The 21,547-nt window shown below is 51.2% G+C and overlaps 1 protein-coding gene, 1 long non-coding RNA gene and 1 pseudogene across 5 annotated transcripts in view; 2 read left to right on the forward strand and 1 right to left on the reverse strand.

Annotated features, from left to right (window-relative positions):
* Positions 1-4,906, reverse strand: part of LOC137422857 (uncharacterized) — a 68,727-nt gene extending 63,821 nt beyond the window's left edge. Inside the window, exons 1-2 of the mRNA XM_068109442.1 lie at positions 4,811-4,906; positions 1,455-1,523 (exon numbers count right to left, since the gene is read on the reverse strand). Of these exons, the coding sequence (XP_067965543.1) occupies positions 1,455-1,523; positions 4,811-4,847 (106 nt within the window). The 5' untranslated portion in view covers positions 4,848-4,906. The remainder of the gene's footprint in view (positions 1-1,454; positions 1,524-4,810) is intronic.
* Positions 4,907-5,072: 166 nt separating this feature from the next.
* The window catches only part of LOC144891403 (uncharacterized), a 46,827-nt gene continuing 30,352 nt past the window's right edge, over positions 5,073-21,547 (forward strand). The window contains exon 1 of one of the 4 annotated variants that reach the window (XR_013622936.1): positions 5,073-5,173. This is a non-coding gene — a long non-coding RNA (uncharacterized LOC144891403). The remainder of the gene's footprint in view (positions 5,174-21,547) is intronic. The other 3 variants (XR_013622935.1, XR_013622937.1, XR_013622938.1) reach the window with 3 other exon arrangements.
* Positions 14,962-16,527, forward strand: LOC144891410 (28S ribosomal RNA; annotated as a pseudogene).

The raw sequence follows: 21,547 nt of genomic DNA on the forward strand, positions 1-21,547 counted from the left end.
CCCATAACTTTGCCCTCAACATCGACGGTATCCCAGTATCCACCTCCCCTCACATCCGGAATCTTGGCGTCATCTTTGACCAAACCCTTTCCTTCGACAAATACACTAAACAGATCACAAAGTCAGCCTTCTTTCACCTGAAAAACATTGCCCGTCTCCGCTCATCCCTCTCCTCCACGGCTGCAGAAACCCTCATCCACGCCTTCATCACCTCCCGTCTGGACTACTGCAATAGCCTCCTCTATGGTTCACCCTCAAAAATCACCAATAAACTCCAATACATTCAGAACTCCGCTGCCCGTCTACTCACTCATTCCCGGACCCGTGACCACATCACCCCCGTCCTTTACAAGCTTCACTGGCTCCCCATCCCCCAGAGAATCCAGTACAAAATCCTCCTCTTGACATACAAAGCCCTCCATAACCTGGCCCCATCCTACCTGGCTGACCTCCTCTCCAGACACACTCCCACCCGCAACCTCCGCTCTGCTGGTACCAACCTCCTGACCCCCTCCATCCGGACCAAATTCAGATCCTGGGGGGACAGGGCCTTCTCCATCGCTGCTCCCACCCTCTGGAACTCACTACCTCACACCATCAGAGACTCCTCCTCACTCACCACATTCAAAACATCACTAAAGACCCACCTGTTCAACGCTGCATTCAACATTCAACCCACAGCATTTAACCCCTGACTATCTCTTCTCCTTCTCCCTCCTTTTGCTTTAAATATTTCCCTATTGATTCTTGTCTTGTCTTTTTGATTCTTGTCTTATATATATGCCGTATATCGCTGCTGTTTGTTTTCTTGATTCTTGTCTTTTTGCAATTGTTGCTTTCATGTATTGTTATGCATTATGTTTTCCACTCTGTCAAAGCGCCTTTGGGCTTCTGGAAAAGCGCTATACAAAATAAATGAATTATTATTTATTATTATTATATGGCGTTTTACAAAACATTTATTTATTGTAAACGTTTTGTAAAAACAAAAGGTCCTATCAGCATATAACCCATATTGCAACAACAAAATACTTATAAGAAGATCTTGATCAGCACTCGGTAGAGCGCACAGCCGCACACCTCCGCCAGCCTGAACAGTGTATTTTTGTATCCCACCGATAGGCCGCATACGGATCTGGATCTTCACTAAAATCTAATCAATCAAATCTTCCTTGTCAAACACCCAACCCATCCACCAAAATTCGTCCAAATCCACCAACAACAATTTGAGATATCCTGCTTCCTCACACACATACATACCTTCCGTCCACCTTCGGGGGCAGAGATATTTAATTTAAACTTTTTCATTCCTTTGACTTTAAAGTCTAAATACATTCCATTAACTTACTTTTCATGTTTTTACTCTTATTGCAGGTTTCATAATGACCACTTCTTTCAGTAAAAGCAAGCATGCAGTCAATGATGAACAGGGTGATACAGGTGGGAATACCTACAAACAGTGGATGGTGTAGGTAAGACACCAGGTCGTCTGGGCGGCAAAAGTGGAGGAATACTTGGGTGACCTACGCAGAACATCAAACCAAAACACCTTAGTCCAGGACAATGAAATCAATACAACAATAACAATACTCGAAACTACAAATAGCTCATTAATTTCGCTGCCAACCTGAAACTCTGCTGATGGAGTGCTCCACTCCCTCCCCTCCATTGGTTAAGGCAGATTTATTCACACAGGTTCTGACACTCACACAACCATGTGCGCACACGCACAATTTTTGAATGAATTACCGATTTAATATTAGGTGCAAAATCCACCTTTTATCCCCTTTATTGGGAGTGCATCCGGGTGGGGAGCACAACCTCATGAGGCCTTGCTTTGTTGTCCTGATGCATTGTACCAAATTTGGTCCATAATCGCTTGGTAGCTTTTGTGAGATGTTTTAGTCAAATGTTAACGGGCGTATGGATACTGGGACCACCAAGCAGGGACACAGACGTATGGACACTGCGACCACCAAGCAGGGACACAGACGTATGAACACCAGCACCACCAAGCAGGGACACAGACGACCCACCAAGCAGGGACAAAGACGTTTGGACACCGGGATCCACCAAGCAGAGACACAAACATACGGACACCGGGACCCACCAAGCAGGGACACAAACATACGAACACCAGGACCACCAAGCAGGGACACCGGGACCACAAAGACCACCAAGCAGGGACACAGACGTAACGTATGGACACCGGGATCACCAAGCAGGGACACAGACGTATGAACACCAGGATCACCAAGCAGGGACACAGACGTATGAACACCAGGATCACCAAGCAGGGACACAAATGTATGGCCACCGTTGAGGATGGGGGAGGGGCGGAGGGGGGGGGGAAGGGTGAGGACGGCGAAGGACAGGGACGTGGACGGGGAGGGGCGAGGGCGGGGAAGGGCGAGGGCGGGGAAGGGGGGAAAGCGGGCGACGAGGGAAGGGGGAGGATGGGGAAGGGGGAGGATGGGGAAGGGGGAGGATGGGGAAGGGGGAGGATGGGGAAGGGGGAGGATGGGGAAGGGGGAGGATGGGGAAGGGGGAGGATGGGGAAGGGGGAGGATGGGGAAGGGGGAGGATGGGGAAGGGGGAGGATGGGGAAGGGGGGGGATGGGGAAGGGGGAGGGATGGGGAAGGGGGAGGATGGGGAAGGGGGGGATGGGGAAGGGGGAGGATGGGGAAGGGGGAGGATGGGGAAGGGGGAGGATGGGGAAGGGGGAGGATGGGGAAGGGGGAGGATGGGGAAGGGGGAGGATGGGGAAGGGGGAGGATGGGGAAGGGGGAGGATGGGGAAGGGGGAGGATGGGGAAGGGTGAGGATGGGGAAGGGGGAGGATGGGGAAGGGGGAGGATGGGGAAGGGGGAGGATGGGGAAGGGGGAGGATGGGGAAGGGGGAGGATGGGGAAGGGGGGGGATGGGGAAGGGGGAGGATGGGGAAGGGGGAGGATGGGGAAGGGGGAGGATGGGGAAGGGGGAGGATGGGGAAGGGGGAGGATGGGGAAGGGGGAGGATGGGGAAGGGGGAGGATGGGGAAGGGGGAGGATGGGGAAGGGGGAGGATGGGGAAGGTGGAGGATGGGGAAGGGGGAGGATGGGGAAGGGGGAGGATGGGGAAGGGGGAGGATGGGGAAGGGGGAGGGGGAGGCCGGGGAAGGGGGAGGATGGGGAAGGGCGAGGCGGGGAAGGGCGAGGCCGGGGAAGGGCGAGGGCGGAGGAGGGTGAGGGCGAGGACGGGGGAGTGCGAGGGCGGGGGAGGGGGGAGGACGAGGGCGGGGGAGGGCGAGGAAGGGGGAGGGCGAGGGCGGGGGAGGGCGAGGAAGGCAAAGGGTGAGGGCGACAAAGGGCGAGGGCGACAAAGGGCGAGGGCGGCGGAGGGCGACAAAGGGCGAGGGCGGCGAAGTGCGAGGATGGGGGAAGGAGGAGAAGGGCGAGGATGGAGGAGATGGGGAAGGGTGAGGATGGGAGAGATGGGGAAAGGTGAGGCTGGGGAGGGAGAAGGGGAGGGAGAAGGGGAAAAGTGAGGGTGGGGAGGGAGAAGGTGAGGAGGGAGAAGGTGAGTAGGGAGAAGGTGAGTAGGGGAGGGAGAAGGTGAGGGCGGGGAGGCAGAAGGTGAGGGCGGGGAGGCAGAAGGTGAGGGTGGGGAGGGAGAAGGTGAGGGTGGGAAGGGAGAAAGAGGATGGGGAGGGAGAAGGTGAGGGTGGGGAGGGAGAAGGTGAGGCTGGGGAGGGAGAAGGTGAGGGTGGGGAGGGAGAAGGTGAGGATGGGGAGGGAGGGAGAGATGAGGATGGGGAGGGAGAGATGAGGATGGGGAGGGAGAAGGTGAGGATGGGGAGGGAGAGATGAGGATGGGAAGGGAGAGGTGAGGATGGGGAGGGAGAGGTGAGGATGGGGAGGGAGAGGTGAGGATGGGGAGGGAGAGGTGAGGATGGGGAGGGAGAGGTGAGGATGGGGAGGGAGAGGTGAGGATGGGGAGGGAGAGGTGAGGATGGGGAGGGAGAGGTGAGGATGGGGAGGGAGAGGTGAGGATGGGGAGGGAGAGGTGAGGATGGGGAGGGAGAGGTGAGGATGGGGAGGGAGAGGTGAGGATGGGGAGGGAGAGGTGAGGATGGGGAGGGAGAGGTGAGGATGGGGAGGGAGAGGGGAGGATGGGGAGGGAGGTGAGGGTGAGGGTGGTGAGGGTGAGGGTGGTGAGGGTGAGGGTGGTGAGGGTGAGGGTGGTGAGGGTGAGGGTGGTGAGGGTGAGGGTGAGGGTGAGGGTGAGGGTGAGGGTGAGGGTGGTGAGGGTGAGGGTGGTGAGGGTGGGGGTGGTGAGGGTGAGGGTGGTGAGGGTGGTGAGGGTGAGGGGGTAGAAGGTGAGGGGTAGAAGGTGAGGGGTAGAAGGTGAGGGGTAGAAGGTGAGGGGTAGAAGGTGATGGGTAGAAGGTGAGGGGTAGAAGGTGAGGGTGAGGGTGAGGGTGAGGAGGGTTATCTATCCCTAACAATGTAACCGAACACGGCACTAATGAGTAATGGTAATTCAAAGGTAACCCAACACGGCACAAACAGGTAACTAATAACGTGGGCCCAGTTGCGTCCCCATTATTATGATACATCCCTTCCCTTGTGAAGCTGACATCGCCCATCACATACATTCAAGGTAGGAATGAAGCACACACAAGTCACAACACGTCGTCAATCGTAACGATTGTTCAGTGCCTGTACGAACCACAGTTACAATATGAATAACATCTGTCACTATCACCGCATCGAAAACACAACTCGTAATCAACATCTAACGCCTGAAAAATCGCCATTTAATCACTCACTTCTAGCACCAGGAGGCCTCGACATCTTGCTTTGCATTTACAAAAAGTCTCGCGATATTTCCTGGAATCCAGATTATTGTTGTTGTTTAACGAAAACCCACCTTCCTTGTTACAAATCAAATCAGAAATTCTCAGCAGGTTTAATTGGTATGAATTAGACCAGGTACACTTAATTACGTGAAAATATATAAAATTATATCTTAGCTTGCCATCATTAGAGGCAGCCTTGCTTTGCGATGCAGCAGCAGCACCCCTTGCTGACATCACCAGTGTCAGTGATCGAATCACCAGTGCCTTGCTTCGCCTATCAGGGAAGAAGAAGAAGAAGAGGAGAGGATCAGCGCAGAATTTAAAACAAGAAAGGTCTTTCAATGAGAAAGTAGTTAATGTAACGAAATGTCTCTGGAAATGTATTGTCAGCCGAGAGTGGATATGTTTAAATTTTAATTAACAAGGAAATTTGATGAAGTGCGCCATTTGGCCCATCATACAAGGGAAGGGGTGTGTTCATTTACCAAGTTTCTTGTGGAGTGATCAAGTGGCTTAAGCATTCAATTCGATACCGTTGATAAAGAACGGATGGCTTGGCAAGCGCTGGCTGGCTGCTGCTTGGTAACTGAACACACCCTGCACTATACCACCACCATCTGCTTGGTAACTGAACACACCTCTACTGCACCACCACCATCTGTCTGCTTGGTAACTCAACACACCTCCACTGCACCAACACCATCTGTCTGCTTGGTAACTGAACACCCCTCCACTGCACCACCACCATCTGTCTGCTTGGTAACTCAACACACCTCCACTGCACCAACACCATCTGTCTGCTTGGTAACTGAACACACCTCCACTGCACCAACGCCATCTGTCTGCTTGGTAACTGAACACAACGTGCACTTACCACCACCATCTGCTTGGTAACTGAACACACCTCCACTGCACCAACACCATCTGCTTGGTAACTGAACACAACGTGCACTATACCACCACCATCTGCTTGGTAACTGAACAAAGCTGCACTACACCAACAGAAGCTGCTTGGTAACTGAACACACCTGCACTACACCAACACCGACTGCTTGGTAAATGAACACACCTGCTCTACACCAACACGAGCTGCTTGGTAACTGAACACACCTGCTCTACCCCAACACGAGCTGCTTGGTAACTGAACACACCTGCACTACACCAACACCGACTGCTTGGTAACTGAACACACATGCACGACACCAACTGATGGTAACTGAACACACCTGCACTACACCAACACCAACTGCTTGGTAACTGAACACACCCTGCACTACACCAACAGCAGCTGCTTGGTAACTGAACACACCTGCACTATACCAACAGAAGCTGCTTGGTAACTGAACACACCTGCTCTACACCAACACGAGCTGCTTGGTAACTGAACACACCTGCTCTACCCCAACACGAGCTGCTTGGTAACTGAACACACCTGCACTACACCAACACCGACTGCTTGGTAACTGAACACACATGCACGACACCAACTGATGGTAACTGAACACACCTGCACTACACCAACACCGACTGCTTGGTAACTGAACACACCCTGCACTACACCAACAGAAGCTGCGTGGTAACTGAACACACCTGCACTATACCACCAGAAGCTGCTTGGTAACTGAACACACCTGCACTACACCAACACCGACTGCTTGGTAACTGAACACACCCTGCACTACACCAACAGAAGCTGCGTGGTAACTGAACACACACCTGCACTACACCAACAGAAGCTGCGTGGTAACTGAACACACCCCTGCACTACACCAACAGAAGCTGCTTGGTAACCGAACACACCTGCACTACACCAACACCATCTGCTTGGTAACTGAACACACCTGCTCTACACCAACTCCAGCTGCTTGGTAACTGAACACACCCTGCACTACACCAACAGCAGCTGCTTGGTAACTGAACACAACCCTGCACTACACCAACAGAAGCTGCGTGGTAACTGAACACACCCCTGCACTAGACCAACAGAAGCTGCTTGGTAACTGAACACACCCCTGCACTACACCAACAGAAGCTGCTTGGTAACTGAACACACCCTGCACTACACCAACAGCAGCTGCTTGGTAACTGAACACACCTGCACTATACCAACAGAAGCTGCTTGGTAACTGAACACACCTGCACTACACCAACACCGACTGCTTGGTAACTGAACACACCCTGCACTACACCAACAGAAGCTGCGTGGTAACTGAACACACCTGCACTATACCACCAGAAGCTGCTTGGTAACTGAACACACCTGCACTACACCAACACCGACTGCTTGGTAACTGAACACACCCTGCACTACACCAACAGAAGCTGCGTGGTAACTGAACACACACCTGCACTACACCAACAGAAGCTGCGTGGTAACTGAACACACCCCTGCACTACACCAACACAAGCTGCTTGGTAACCGAACACACCTGCACTACACCAACACCATCTGCTTGGTAACTGAACACACCTGCTCTACACCAACTCCAGCTGCTTGGTAACTGAACACACCCTGCACTACACCAACAGCAGCTGCTTGGTAACTGAACACAACCCTGCACAACACCAACAGAAGCTGCGTGGTAACTGAACACACCCCTGCACTAGACCAACAGAAGCTGCTTGGTAACTGAACACACCTGCACTACACCAACACCATCTGCTTGGTAACTGAACACACCCTGGCACGAAACCAACACCGACTGCTTGGTAACTGAACACACCCTGCACTACACCAACACCGACTGCTTGGTAACTGAACACATCCTGCACTACACCAACAGAAGCTGCTTGGTAACTGAACACACCTCCACTACACCAACACCGACTGCTTGTTAACTGAACACACCCTGCATTACACCAACACCGGCTGCTTGGTAACTGAACACACCCCTGCACTGCATCAACAGTAGCTGCGTGGTAACTGAACACCCCTTGCACTACACCAACACCGGCTGCTTGGTAACTGAACACACCTGCACTACACCAACACCGACTGCTTGGTAACTGAACACACCTGCACTACACCAACACCGCCTGCTTGGTAACTGAACACACCTGCACAACACCAACAGAAGCTGCTTGATAACTGAACACACCTGAAGTACACCAACACCGACTGATTGGTAACTGAACACACCCTGCACTGCACCAACAGCAGCTGGTTGGTAACTGAACACACCTGCACGATACCAACAGAAGCTGCTTGGTAACTGAACACACCCTGCACTACACCAACACCGACTGCTTGCTAACTGAACACACCTGCACAACACCAACAGAAGCTGCGTGGTAACTGAACACACCTGCACTACACCAACACCGACTGCTTGGTAACTGAACACCCCTGCACTACACCAACACCGACTGCTTGGTAACTGAACACACCCTGCACTACACCAACACTGACTGCTTGGTAACTGAACACACCTGCACTATACCAACAGAAGCTGCTTGGTAACTGAACACACCTGCACTACACCAACACCGACTGCTTGGTAACTGAACACCCCTGCACTACACCAACACCGACTGCTTGGTAACTGACCACACCCTGCACTACACCAACACCGACTGCTTGGTAACTGAACACACCTGCACTACACCAACACCGACTGCTTGGTAACTAAACACACCTGCACAACACCAACACTGACTGCTTGGTAACTGAACACACCCTGCACTACACCAACACCGACTGCTTGCTAACTGAACACACCTGCACTACACCAACAGAAGCTGCGTGGTAACTGAACACCCCTGCACTACACCAACAGAAGCTGCTTGGTAACTGAAGACACCTGCACTACACCAACACCGACTGCGTGGTAACTGAACACACCTGCACTACACCAACAGAAGCTGCGTGGTAACTGAACACACCCTGCACTACACCAACACCAACTGCTTGGTAAGTGAACACACCTGCACTACACCAACACCGGCTGCTTGGTAACTGAACACACCTGCACTACACCAACACCGACTGTGTGGTAACTGAACACACCCTGCACTACACCAACACCGACTGCTTGGTAACTGACCACACCCTGCACTGCACCAACACCGAATGCTTGGTAACTGAACACACCTGCACTACACCAACATCGACTGCTTAGTAACTGAACACACCTGCACTACACCAACACCGACTGCTTGGTAACTGAACACACCTGCACTACACCAACACCGACTGCTTGGTAACTGAACACACCCTGCACTACACCAACAGAAGCTGCTTGGTAACTGAACACACCTACACTACACCAACACCGACTGCTTGGTAACTGAACACACCCTGCACTACACCAACACCAGCTGCTTGGTAACTGAACACACCCCTGCACTACACCAACACCGACTGCTTGGTAACTGAACACACCTGCACTACACCAACACCGACTGCTTGATAACTGAACACACCCTGCACTACACCAACACCGACTGCTTGGTAACTGAACACACCTGCACTACACCAACAGAAGCTGCTGGGTAACTGAACACACCTGCACTACACCAACACCGGCTGCTTGGTCACTGAACACACCCCTGCACTACACCAACACCGACTGCTTGGTAACTGAACACACCCTGCACTACACCAACACCGGCTGCTTGGTAACTGAACACACCCTGCACTACACCAACACCGACTGCTTGGTTACTGAACACACCCCTGCACTACACCAACACCGACTGCTTGGTAACTGAACACACCTGCACTACACCAACACCGACTGCTTGATAACTGAACACATCCTGCACTACACCAACACCGACTGCTTGGTAACTGAACACACCTGCACTACACCAACAGAAGCTGCTTGGTAACTGAACACACCTGCACAACACCAACAGAAGCTGCTTTGCAACTGAACACACCCTGCACTACACCAACAGAGGCTGCTTGGTAACTGAACACACCTGCACTACACCAACACCGACTGCTTGATAACTGAACACACCCTGCACTACACCAACACCGACTGCGTGGTAACTGAACACACCTGCACTATACCAACAGAAGCTGCTTGGTAACTGAACACACCTGCACTACACAAACACCGACTGCTTGGTAACTGAACACACCCTGCACTACACCAACACCGACTGCTTGGTAACTGAACACACCCTGCACTACACCAATACCGCCTGCTTGGTAACTGGCCACACCCTGCACTACACCAACACCGACTGCTTGGTAACTGAACACACCTGCACTACACCAACACCGACTGCTTGGTAACTGAACACACCTGCACTACACCAACACCGACTGCTTGGTAACTGAACACACCTGCACTACACCAACAGAGCTGCGTGGTAACTGAACACCCCTGCACTACACCAACACCGGCTGCTTGGTAACTGAACACACCTGCACTTCACCAACACTGGGAGGCAGGGACTATGCGGAGGCATATTGGTGACACAGTCGCATTGCTCTAGTATTTTTCTTTTGTCTTTTTTGCAATATTTGGGGCTGTATTCGTTGCTGTGTTCGTGTTGGTGTGTGACATCCCTCTAAATGCACCTGTTTCTGGAAGTATTTTGCAAGGTGAGTGAGAGATCCCTTTTCTGATTTGTTGTGTTCATGCTTGTACACAAATTGTATTCGGTCGTCTTATCTGTTGAGATTTTCACATACTCTACTAATCCTGGGATGCACTGATTTTTGTGGATAGTGAGTTTCCAGATCCTCCAGTGTGTGTGTGTGTGTGTGTGTGTGTGTGTGTGTGTGTGTGTGTGTGTGTGTGTGTGTGTGTGTGTGTGTGTGTGTGTGTGTGTGTGTGTGTGTGTTGTGTCTGTCTCTGTGTCTGTCTCTGTGTCTGTTCTGTGTTTGTGTCTGTTCTGTGTCTGTGTCTGTGTCTTTCTCTGTGTCTCTGTGTGTGTCTGTGTGTGTGTCTGTGTCTGTCTGTCTGTGTTTGTGTGTTTGTGTGTCTGTGTGTGTGTGTGTGTGTGTGTGTGTGTGTGTGTGTGTCTGTTTGTGTGTCATGGTGAAGTATCTTTACGAGTTTTTGGACGCAAGACTCGGTTTGCCATCTGTGCTCACCAATAAACTATAGCTGATCCAACGTGTAGAACGAAAGTCTATGCAGATAGTTTTATCCCTCGTGCTGTCGCACTCCAGAATTCACTTTAGTCAGGTTCACTATGTCAATAAATTATATTTCGTTCAAATTCATGGTAGATTAGCAAACCTATACATTTTTGGAAAGGTTATAGCATAAGGAAACTAAAAATCAATGTTTACATTTGGAGAGATACCTGTATGGCGGCCATTTTTGATTTTCAAAATGGCCACTGTAAAATACATATTTTGTTCTATTTCTGCCTCTAATTACCCTAAAAACTTTTTAAAATATACTAAACCTATATTTTCAGGGACAAGGAATCCAATGAAAGTATCAAATTAGTGCTATGGGGAATGGTAAGACACGAATCAAAGGTTTTGAATTGCAAAATACTGTCTTTATATTCGCGATAAGTTGCATAATCAAATACATGTTATCATTTTGTACAGGCAATTAATAACATCAAAATGTGTCACAATAATTCATATCACCAAACATACACAGGCAGTCAGCAAAATCATATATACACATGCGGTCAGTATAACTTCACATCTACACAGGCAGTCAATGACAAAATATACACAGGCAGTCAATGGCATCAAACATACACGATTACAGAATATGCCATTTAGAGTTCGTCATCACTGTCCTGTGTGTCGTATCCGACAATATAGTCCGCATCGTTTTCACAGTCTGTTCCACACAAGCAAAGGTCGGTCAAATTGATTGGCAAATCGAATTGGTCGAATGGTCGAATTGGTCGAATGGAATTGGTCGATTGGTCGAATTGGTCGAATGGAATTGGTCGGAATTGGCAAATGTAAACATTGATTTTCAGATTTTCCATGTAATAACGTTTCCAAAAATGTATAGGTTTGCTAATCTACCATGATTTTGAACGAAAAAACATAGTGAACCTGACTACTACCTGTAACATGCTTCCTATTGTCCTACAATCTACCCAGCTTCAACAGGAATGTCAATTCCTATTTCGTACATCTTTGAGGTTTCATTACATTTTACCTGACTTCTGCTACTTCCTGCGTCTTGGATGTTTTCTTGATATTTTTTCCTTTATTCTTATCTTTATCTAACCTTCACTTAGCTCCCTATTCAGAGTGGTTTTCCACGTTGTTTGTGGCGATTTCCAATATTAAAAAAACACACCACACACATTGAGTGCACTTGTCAGTCGCATGGAAGAGTTTTCCACTGATGGCCGTTTGTTTCAATGAGCACTGTTCAACATGTACATGGGATGGCGATACGATCCCATATTACACTCCTCCCTTCTTAAGAGTAACCTGACAAGTGCATATTGTACATGGCATGTTTCCATAATGTGGATATCGGCAAATAAACATTCATCATGTTAACATCAAACAGTCCCGTGCTTCGTTCAGTTTCACCTTTGTTTCTTGTTACAGCTTTAACAACTGGTTTCCCTACCTGAAGTTCCCATAGTCTTTCTGCACCAAAAGGAGTTATGACCTATCCATTCAGTGCTGAGCATGAAGATAATGTCGATTCTTCACAAGCTAACCTTGGCCTACACTTGCACTCTCAACACCTTTGCTCTGTATATTTGTACGACTCCTTTGAGAGTGGTATTTAAATTCCGAGTTCTTTCTGAACTCCATTCTGGTAAAACCAGCTCTGTAGTGTTGCATGGTAAACTACAGGTCCAGGAACAAAAGTGGTATATCGCCGGAGGGTAGGTTCCCCAATTGAAACCGTCACGCGGTACAGGAAAACAGTGTCAGACGATTGGACCCTGCTATCGCGCGACGGACCAATTGGCATTCCTAGTTGCGGGTTCGCAACCTGCCGAAGTACAAAGTTATTCGTGCGCGGGAGCCTCAGGTCTGGTAAGTTCGGTGGGGGGGGGGGGGGGGGAGAGGCTTCACCTCTCGTAGTAGACCCGAACCCCGGGCCGTAACAATACGTTTGATGTCACATTTGACAATTTGTACTGTGCTCACCTGTTCCATTAGAATCAGGATGTTATGGTTACGCCTTAGTATGTTTGACCATAAAATTGTTACTATAAACGGTCACACTGGAATTTTGCAGGCAGGGCAATGTGTCGATGTGTGTACATACAGTCTCTCAGATTGATATTCTGACTGTTTTCGGAGACCCTGCAGAAGCACATACCGAGACACAAAGAAACAAGAAACCCTAGTAGTCGGACCCCGGTATTTGTGGGGGATACGTTACTGGAAAATCCCGCGAATAGTGGGGCATTGTTTCAATGGGAAAAGGGGGGGGGAGGGGGGGTAGGTTCCCGAGTCGTGAACATCCACGAATAGAGAGGAACAAACCGTGAATGGCGAGACAAAATCCGTGAATGTACGCCACGGCATTGTTTCAATGGGGAAAAGGGGGATACGTTACAGGTTCCCAGCGGTTCCAGATTCATAGAGGGAAATTTTTAAAATTTAAAATGTTTTCGACCGCAAATGCACATGATTATAGTTTCACCAAAAATGCTTACAAATAAAAAAAAAACCACACCACGTACCATTTCCAATTCATTGAAGGAATGCGCTTAGTTTATTAAGTGCTTAACCACACCATACCGTGAAAGTAAAAAAAAAAAACACCATCGTGAACCGTTTAAATGTTGTTTTTTTTTTTTTTAACAAACACGCAATTTTCAAATGATGATAATGATGGTGATGAATTACAATTCCAAAAATTCCTCAAACTTTGAGGGTGATCCAAATGATGGTGCAGCAAAATCGTGCACTAAGGGAGAGCCAGGAGAAGGTGAGGGCGCTGATGAGAATGCTGTTGAGGACGCTGGTGAGAATGCTGGTGATCTTGAGGTGGAGGGAGCAGGGCTGAAGAAATGGGTAATGGGGAGCTTCCTGACGCATTGCCCAACATTTGGATGTTTCTCTTTGTACGGGAGAAGCGAGTTATCCAAGCCCCTCTTGAACTTGAGGTACCTCTCCACGACTGGGTCAGCATCTTCCAACTTGTCGACAATCGCCCGTATGTCCTGCAGCAACTCGCCCAGGAACTGGACTGTGAGGTTGGACCTCGGCACCTCTTCCTCATTACTGCCCACCTCTGCCTCGTCCTCTTCGGAAACCTTTGGAATGGTGTCCATCTCGTCCTTGATTGGGTTTAGGGAACGGTTCAGCATCATGGTTTTCAGCATAAAGGTTCCTCATCTGTGTGTTGTCCTTGATCGAGTTTTCCTCATCCTTTCCATGTGGACATTCCAGACATGGGTGACCACCTTTGTACCCAATAGTGCTTGCTGAAAGTTTCTCACGAATCACCTTCTTCTTCTGTATGTACTATGTAGCGAACAGTGGATTTGTCGATACCATAATGCCTGCCAACAGAGGCCGCACTCTCTCCGCTTGAAAGGTGGTCCAGCAGCTCGACTTTCTGGCTCAGGCTCATCACTTTGCCTCTTGGTAGTCGACGCATGTCCGGCACTGGTCTTGCGCTTGGGAGCCATAATTGAACGCTGAGCAGAGCGAGTCAAAACCACAGGTCGAAGCAACGGGACGAGAACAATGATCAAGATCGAGGACACAATCGGTATATATGTAGGATTGCGAACATTGTGGGTATCTGCGGGAGCCCATTGTTATTGGGGGATGTTATCGGATCATGCCGTATTGAGCCTATCTGCTAATTTCAATAATAGATTTAATGAAGCATTTGCATTCTAGAACTCATGGAGAATGACTTGTTTTAGTCACTGATGGAACATCCCCTGAAGCGTTTTTGTTGTGTAACATCTCTAATGATTCTTTACTGTAAATTGCAAATTGTAATCGATTTAATGAAGTGTTTGCATTGTATAATTCACGGAGTTGGCTTGTTTATACATCTTGTGGGATATCCCGCGAAGCTCGCTTATAGTGCGGTTAAAATCCGCGCCCGCGAAAGCCATGAAAACGCAAAGCACACAGCAGTGAATGTACGGTACAATACTGAACTGTTGTTTTTGGCGGTGTGGTCCCCGGCGCTCGGGGTCTGCCGCGAGGGTTGGAATCCCACCCGATCTGTCTTGAAACATGGACCAAGGAGTCTAACACGTGTGCGAGTCGAAGGCATCGAACGAAACCCCGGAGGGGCAATGAAAGTGTGCGGTGCGTGCGTGCCAGGTCCAGGTGCCCTCTCAGCAGCGATGTCTCGCGGTGAGGGCGCGTCGGTCGGTGGTGCTTTCCGGGTCTGGGGGCCTCGCGCTCTCTGTGCCTAGGAGGCCATGCTGTTACGCTTTTATCGCCGTTCTGGACCGAACCCGCTGGCGGGGACGTCCCTCGTGCCCGCACGCATTCCACCATGGGGCGGGATCCTCGCCGCCGTGGCAGGGGCGAGGCGCACCACCGGCTGGTCATACGCTCGGTCTGGTGCAGAACCGGACGGAGCTGCAGCGTACTTGCTGGTACCCGAAAGATGGTGAGATATGCAGGGGCAGGGCTAAGCCAGGGGAAACCCTGGTGGAGGCCCGCAGCGGTTTTGACGTGCAAATCGATCATACCACCTAGGCGTAGGAGAGAATGACCAATCGAACAATCTAGTAGCTGGTTCCCTCCAAAGTTTCCCTCAGGATAGCTGGAGCTCTTGCTTGATGCACAGTTTTATCCGGCAAAGTGACTGACAAGAGGCATTGGGGCCAAAACGGCTTCAACCTATTCTCAAACTTTGAATGGGCAAGACGCCCGGCCAGGCGCGCTCGCTCGATGGCCTAGCCCTGTGGGCTCAGTCTGTGGTGCGGCGGCACGTGAGCGAAGAATGCGAGCTGCCAAGTGAGCCACTTTTGGTAAGCAGAACTGGCACTGCGGGATGAACCAAACGCCGGTTTAAGGTGCCGACGTGAACGCTCATCGGAGCCTTGGTAAAAGGTCGAGACAGCAGGGTGGTGGCCATGGAAGTCGTAATCCGCTAAGGAGTGCGTAACGACTCACCTGCAGAATCAACTGGCCCTGACAATGGATGGTGCTCGAGTGTCGGGCCTTTAACCGGCAGTCGCAGGTGATGTAACCCTTGGCGCAGGCTTCGTCCTTGATGGGGGGAGCCGTCCACACGCTACGTCACGATGAGTAGGAGGGCCGCCGCGGTGGCGCTGAAGCCTTGGGCACGGGCCCGGGAGGAGCCGGCGTGGGTGCAGATCTTGGTGGTAGTTGCCTTTGAAGTCCGAGGTGGAGATGGGTTCCATGTGAACAGCGATTGGACATGGGTGAGTCGGTCCTAAGTGACAGGCGAAGGCCTTAAGGACAATGTTGGGTGATGGGCTCCCATCTGCCCCAGTGTGAGCGAAAGGTAATCGGGCTCAGATCCCCCATGCGGAGAAAGGTCGGGGGGTGGTTCACGCTTGCCGCGTCCTACCAATGTTGCGGTAACGCAAAGCGCACCTGGAGACTGTGGCGGGGATGTCAGTAAGAGTTTTCTTTTCTTTGTGAAGGGACGGGCACCCTGCAATGGGTTTTACCCGAGTTAGGGGCCCACGCCCTGCACAGCGTTGCGGCTCCTGTGGCGTCCAGCGGGCCCTCGCCGCCCCTTGAAAATACGGGTGCGATGACAATCTCGCTCTGGGCCGTACCCATATCCACAGCAGGTCTCCAAGGTGAACAGCCTCTGGTGCGATGGAACAATGTGGGTAAGGGAAGTCAGCAAGTCGGATCCATAAATTTGGGACAAGGATTGGCTCTGAGGGCTGGGTCTGTCGAGCCGGGGTGTATGGGAACACATGGCAGGGGCGATGTTGTACATCTTAGGTTGTACATCTGGTTGTACATCTTAGGTTGTACACAGCACCACGTATTGGCCGAAGAAAGCAGTGTACGGGAACACACACGCTGTCGGGGCGAGCCTCCGTTTCCTGGGCCCGCGGGGCTCCAGGCCCGTCATCTGGTCCACCTGCTCCTCACGGCGTGGCGTAGGGTTCTATTGCCGGCGCGGGTGGTGCATTTGGGGGCCCGGTCCAGTGCCATGTCTGGGATCATCCCTCCCGTTGTGGTCCTTGTCGAGGGCCCCGCGTGGCGTGCGCGCCTCCCCGTCTTGCGGTGTCTCTCTCCCCCCCCCTCCACGGGCGTCTGGTTGCAGCGGGGGGGGGGTGGGAGGAGGGGGAAGAGGGGGATGGTCAAGGCGGGGGCGTGGCCGGCATGGAGCTCGTCCGCCCGTGCACCTCGGGTGGCGGCGGGATACTCTCCAGGCCGGTGCCTTTCCTCGTCCCTGGCCCCGTCCTGCCAGCAGGCCCGCACCCTCTCGTGGCACACCGAGCGTCCTGGGCCGGATTGGCCCGGCGGTGGTCCTGCAGCATGAGGGACTCAGTTGTGAACGTGAGCCATTGCCTCCCCATGGAGCGCATGCGCGGTCCGCCCGGACCTGCCGCATCCCGCACCCCCTTCCGGGTGTGTGCCTTGTTGGGGTGCTAAGTAACGGCTGGGCACTTCGAGGATCTTGGGAATCATCCACCCCCCACCCACCCCTGCCCCCCACTTTTCTTCCAATTTACCCTCCAAATTTCGAAAGAAATATGAGTGAATTATTGGGTGCTGCCTCTGCAGGTACGCAGTCGGGTATCGCGCCAGAGGCAGGCGGGGCTCGGGGGCGCGCAGTGTTTACGTGTGAGGACTGTGGAAGGGAATTTGGGACAAATATTGGTCTCGTGCCAAACACTCTCGGGTGTTCCACCAGCGGCACCTCCCTGTTAAGGGGAAGCCATGGTGGGACCCTGAGTATGAACACATGATGGCTCTTGAGGAGATCCGGCTAGTCCGTGGTGGGTGTCGTTTCATCAACCAGTGGCTGGTCGAGAAGGTCCCTGGCCGATCCCTCGAGGCCATCAAAGGGAAGCAGAGGTCAAAGGCCTACAAGTAGCTGGTTGAAAGGCTCCTTGTAGAGTCTGACCAAGCACCACGGCCTCGGCCTGAGATGTGTGCACCCACCACGTATTGGCCGTAGACCATCGGAGGGAACGGGGGCTCTCTGGTGGGGGCCAGCCGGGCAACTTGTCGCTCGGCTCGGTCCCCGGCAGGGAGTTGCCTGGCACTGAGGCCGAATGTTTAGCATGGAGGATGGAGCATGGTGGAGGAAGGAGGAGATTAAGGTCGTTCTCCAGGGACTACTTCCTGGTGGCAGTGAGTGGGACGATCGTTGCTTCGACCGGCTCATTGGTCGCCTGGGGGAGATCTCCGGTGGAGACCTCGAGGCCTTTGCCAACAGAACATGATCGAGCTTACTTGCTGGTGGCATTGGACATCGTGGGGGCATCTCCAGTGGCATGCCAAGCATGTCATGTCAAGGCACCTGGATCACAGGCATGTTGAGGTTGTTACACAACAGTGGGGTCTGGTTCGTCCCATCAGTCTGGAGGAGATCCAGTGGGTGAAGTGTCTCCTCAAGCATGGGGCTCTCGGGGTGGACGTGATATCCAGCAGGCTGGTGAAGGCAATACCCTGATTCCTGCTTGTGTAAGATGTACAACCTCTGGTTGTTTTGTGGGTTTCCTCCCCACTGCCTTAAAAAGCATAAGATGGTGTTGCTCCCCAAAACGACAAGCCCCGAACATCCTTCCTACTTTCGACACGTGTTGGGTGCTTTTGACCTCTATCCAGCACAGCGAGCGTTCAGGCAGGGTGATGTTTGCGCGGAGAATGTTGACATTCTCGATGGGATCCTTTGGGATGCCACGCGCAACCTCACTCCGCTGTGCATTGCTGTGCTGGATGCGTTGAAAGCCTTCAACTTCATCAACCATGGAGCAATTCTTAGGGCTGTGCTAGGGATGGGGGCTCTGCCACCATTCCTCACGCATCTCAGTAGATCGTACGAGGACTGCACAACCATCCTTGATTGTTACCGTGCCGAGTCAATTCCAATAACTCGTGGTGTGAAGCAGGGCGACCCACTCTCTCCGATATTGTTTAACAGTGTCCTTGATGAGGTGCTGCGGAACTTACCGGGGGGAGTGGGTGTAAGGCTTGGAGGTGAAAACATTGAGACATTGGCCTTGGCTGAGGACCTGATCCTGTGTGCCAGAACACCGGCCGGGATCCAGTCATCAATGGATGCGGCGCATGCTCTGCTAGTGCAAGCAGGCTTGGAGGTGAACAGTGAGAAATCCGTCACACTCAATATTGTTACCGACGGTGCCAACAAGCACTGTCTTGTCTATGGGGAGCGAAGGTTCGCCATTGGTGGTAAACAGCTATGACCATGCATAGTAGCAGAAGAGTTGAAGTACCTGGGGATCAAGTTCCTCCCCAAGGGAGTTGTTCCAACATATGGGGCGTCCCTGGAGGAGGGACTTGTGAACCTCAAGCGAGCGCCTTTAAAGCTGCAACAGCAGATGGCTATACTGCGGGAGAATCTGATGGCTATACTGCGGGATAATCTGATGCCCAAGCTCCAGCACGAGCTCGTGCTCGGTTTAGCCCGGACAGGTACGTACCGCAGGTTGAATCGTCAAGTGCCCCACCATGTGCGGCTCTGGCTAAGACTACCGAAGGACACCCCGGTGTCATTCGTTCATGTCAGGCTTCCCCAGAGCCTTTTTGTAGGCTTCCCCAGATCTATGCCTTGACACAATCCTGTCTCTGAGCTCTGCAGGCAGTTCCTTCGACCTCATGACTTGGTTTTTGCTCTGATATGCATTGTCAGCTGTGAGACCTTATATAGACAGGTGTGTGCCTTTCCAAATCATGTCCAATCAATTGAATTTACCACAGATGGACTCCAATCAAGGTGTATAAACATCTCAAAAATGATCAAGAGAAATGGGAGGCACCTGAGCTAAATTTCAAGTGTCATAGCAATGGGTATCAATACTTATGTCAATGTGATATTTCAATTTTTTCTTTTTAATAAATTTGCAAAACTTTCTAAAATCCTGTTTTCTCTTTGTCATTATGGGTTATTGAGTGGAGATTGACGAGGGAAAAAAAAGAATTTCAACGATTTCAGCAAAAGGCTGCAACATAACAAAATGTGAAAAAAGTGAAGGGGTCTGAATACTTTCTGAATGCACTGTATATGAACAAAAGGATCCCAGGCAGACAGACAGACAATCACCTACGGAGCATATTTTTACATTTGTGGGGGATAGGCAATGATTACCTTAGTCCAGGTAGAAGTGTATAGATTACCATGCGCCGTATGTCGCGGCTAAGAGGAAGAAGAACCCCCATGTACATAAGTAGGGATCCGATAGACCGTATGTTGTGTAAGTGTATAAGTGTCCCCATGAGAGGGGTGGGGTTATGTTAATTAGTTAGGGATTATGGGTAATGAATCCCCTGTATGTAATTGCCTCTGTTATTTCCCCTCTGTTCCTCATGACAATGCAGCACACACACAAAGCCAGGCAATAGCGCATTAAAAGACACTAAATAAATTCTAACCAGAAACGGGACTTTGAGCACCAACGATGACACCACCGACAGGTGATAACATCGAGCAGGCAGGTCCGGGAGGCCACGCCCGGAGAGCAGTGATTTGTGAGATTTGTCGAGCAACGAAGAGAGGGACTGGCTGAAGCAGGTACAGGCGGTGTTAGATAACATCAGAGCCTTGAGTACAAAAGAATGCTCTCCCTGACATTTTCTCTCTCTGCTTCGGGATGTCATAAAGAACGGTCGAAGTTTACTATCTCTTGACTTGGGACTTTGATAGCGAACAGTCACGGTTTTTGCCAGGGGTGTGCCGAGTTCCTGCAGACGGTCGCGGCTCGTGCATTCTTTCTTCTTGGTCCAGGCGATCGGCTGAGCGGCCGCAATGTCCTTTCACTGGCTCGTTAGTGCTGGTCCAGGCATTGTCTGGGTGCGCTGAGAGACGTGGGTGCTAGTGAGGTGGACGAGTGCGCGCTGAGGCCTACATTCCGCCAGGGCCTATGCAGCACCCGGATTGCGCGCTCGGGGCCTGGACGATTACCGACGGGGTTCAGGAGACGCTCAGAGCTAAGTACCTAAAAACAAACGCTTTATTTTCACCTTTATTTTTCCCTTTGTGTGGATACGGGTCCGTATGGGAGCGCTCCATTTAGGAATCTTTTATCGTGCATTCCTTGTTCACCAGCATTTCTTCAAATAACGCCGGTATTTTTGTCCATTTTAAATCCATGTCTGTTGGCATTAATTATCACAGGTTCGAAGACGTCCGGTGGGATCCGTGAAGGCAAGAGCTTCACCCTTCCCCACGTGCGTATTAGCTCCGCTATATTTTGACTGAACGCCTCGGAGTGTTAAGCTCGATTGGCAAACTGTCCGAAACCGGTCTTTATCGGCATGGACAGGACAATATTGTCGCGCGACTCCCCCTCGGTTAAGACCGGGGAAATCGCGAATGGCAATCGAGCTTACTTTGAGGCGTTTACAATTCAATGGCGGATCATACGCGAGCAGTGGGGTTGGGGGAGAATGCCGCTTACCTTCACGGTCCCGACGATGTCTTCACCCTGTGGAAAGTAATTCAACACGAGGCGGATGTAAAATGTCCAAAAAAAAAAGGAATATTTATTACGGAACCCGAGAACAATGAAACGCGACAATAAGTAAATAATGTTCCTAAATCGGGATCCCACACACCTCACTTCACATACAAACACAAGGGAATGGAGAATAAAATAAAACGTTGTGTGGTGAGTCTTATCTGTCTGGATGTG

This window comes from Myxine glutinosa, chromosome 3 (genome assembly GCF_964187855.1).
Source record: "Myxine glutinosa chromosome 3, kmMyxGlut1.1, whole genome shotgun sequence".
Lineage (NCBI taxonomy): Eukaryota > Metazoa > Chordata > Myxini > Myxiniformes > Myxinidae > Myxine > Myxine glutinosa.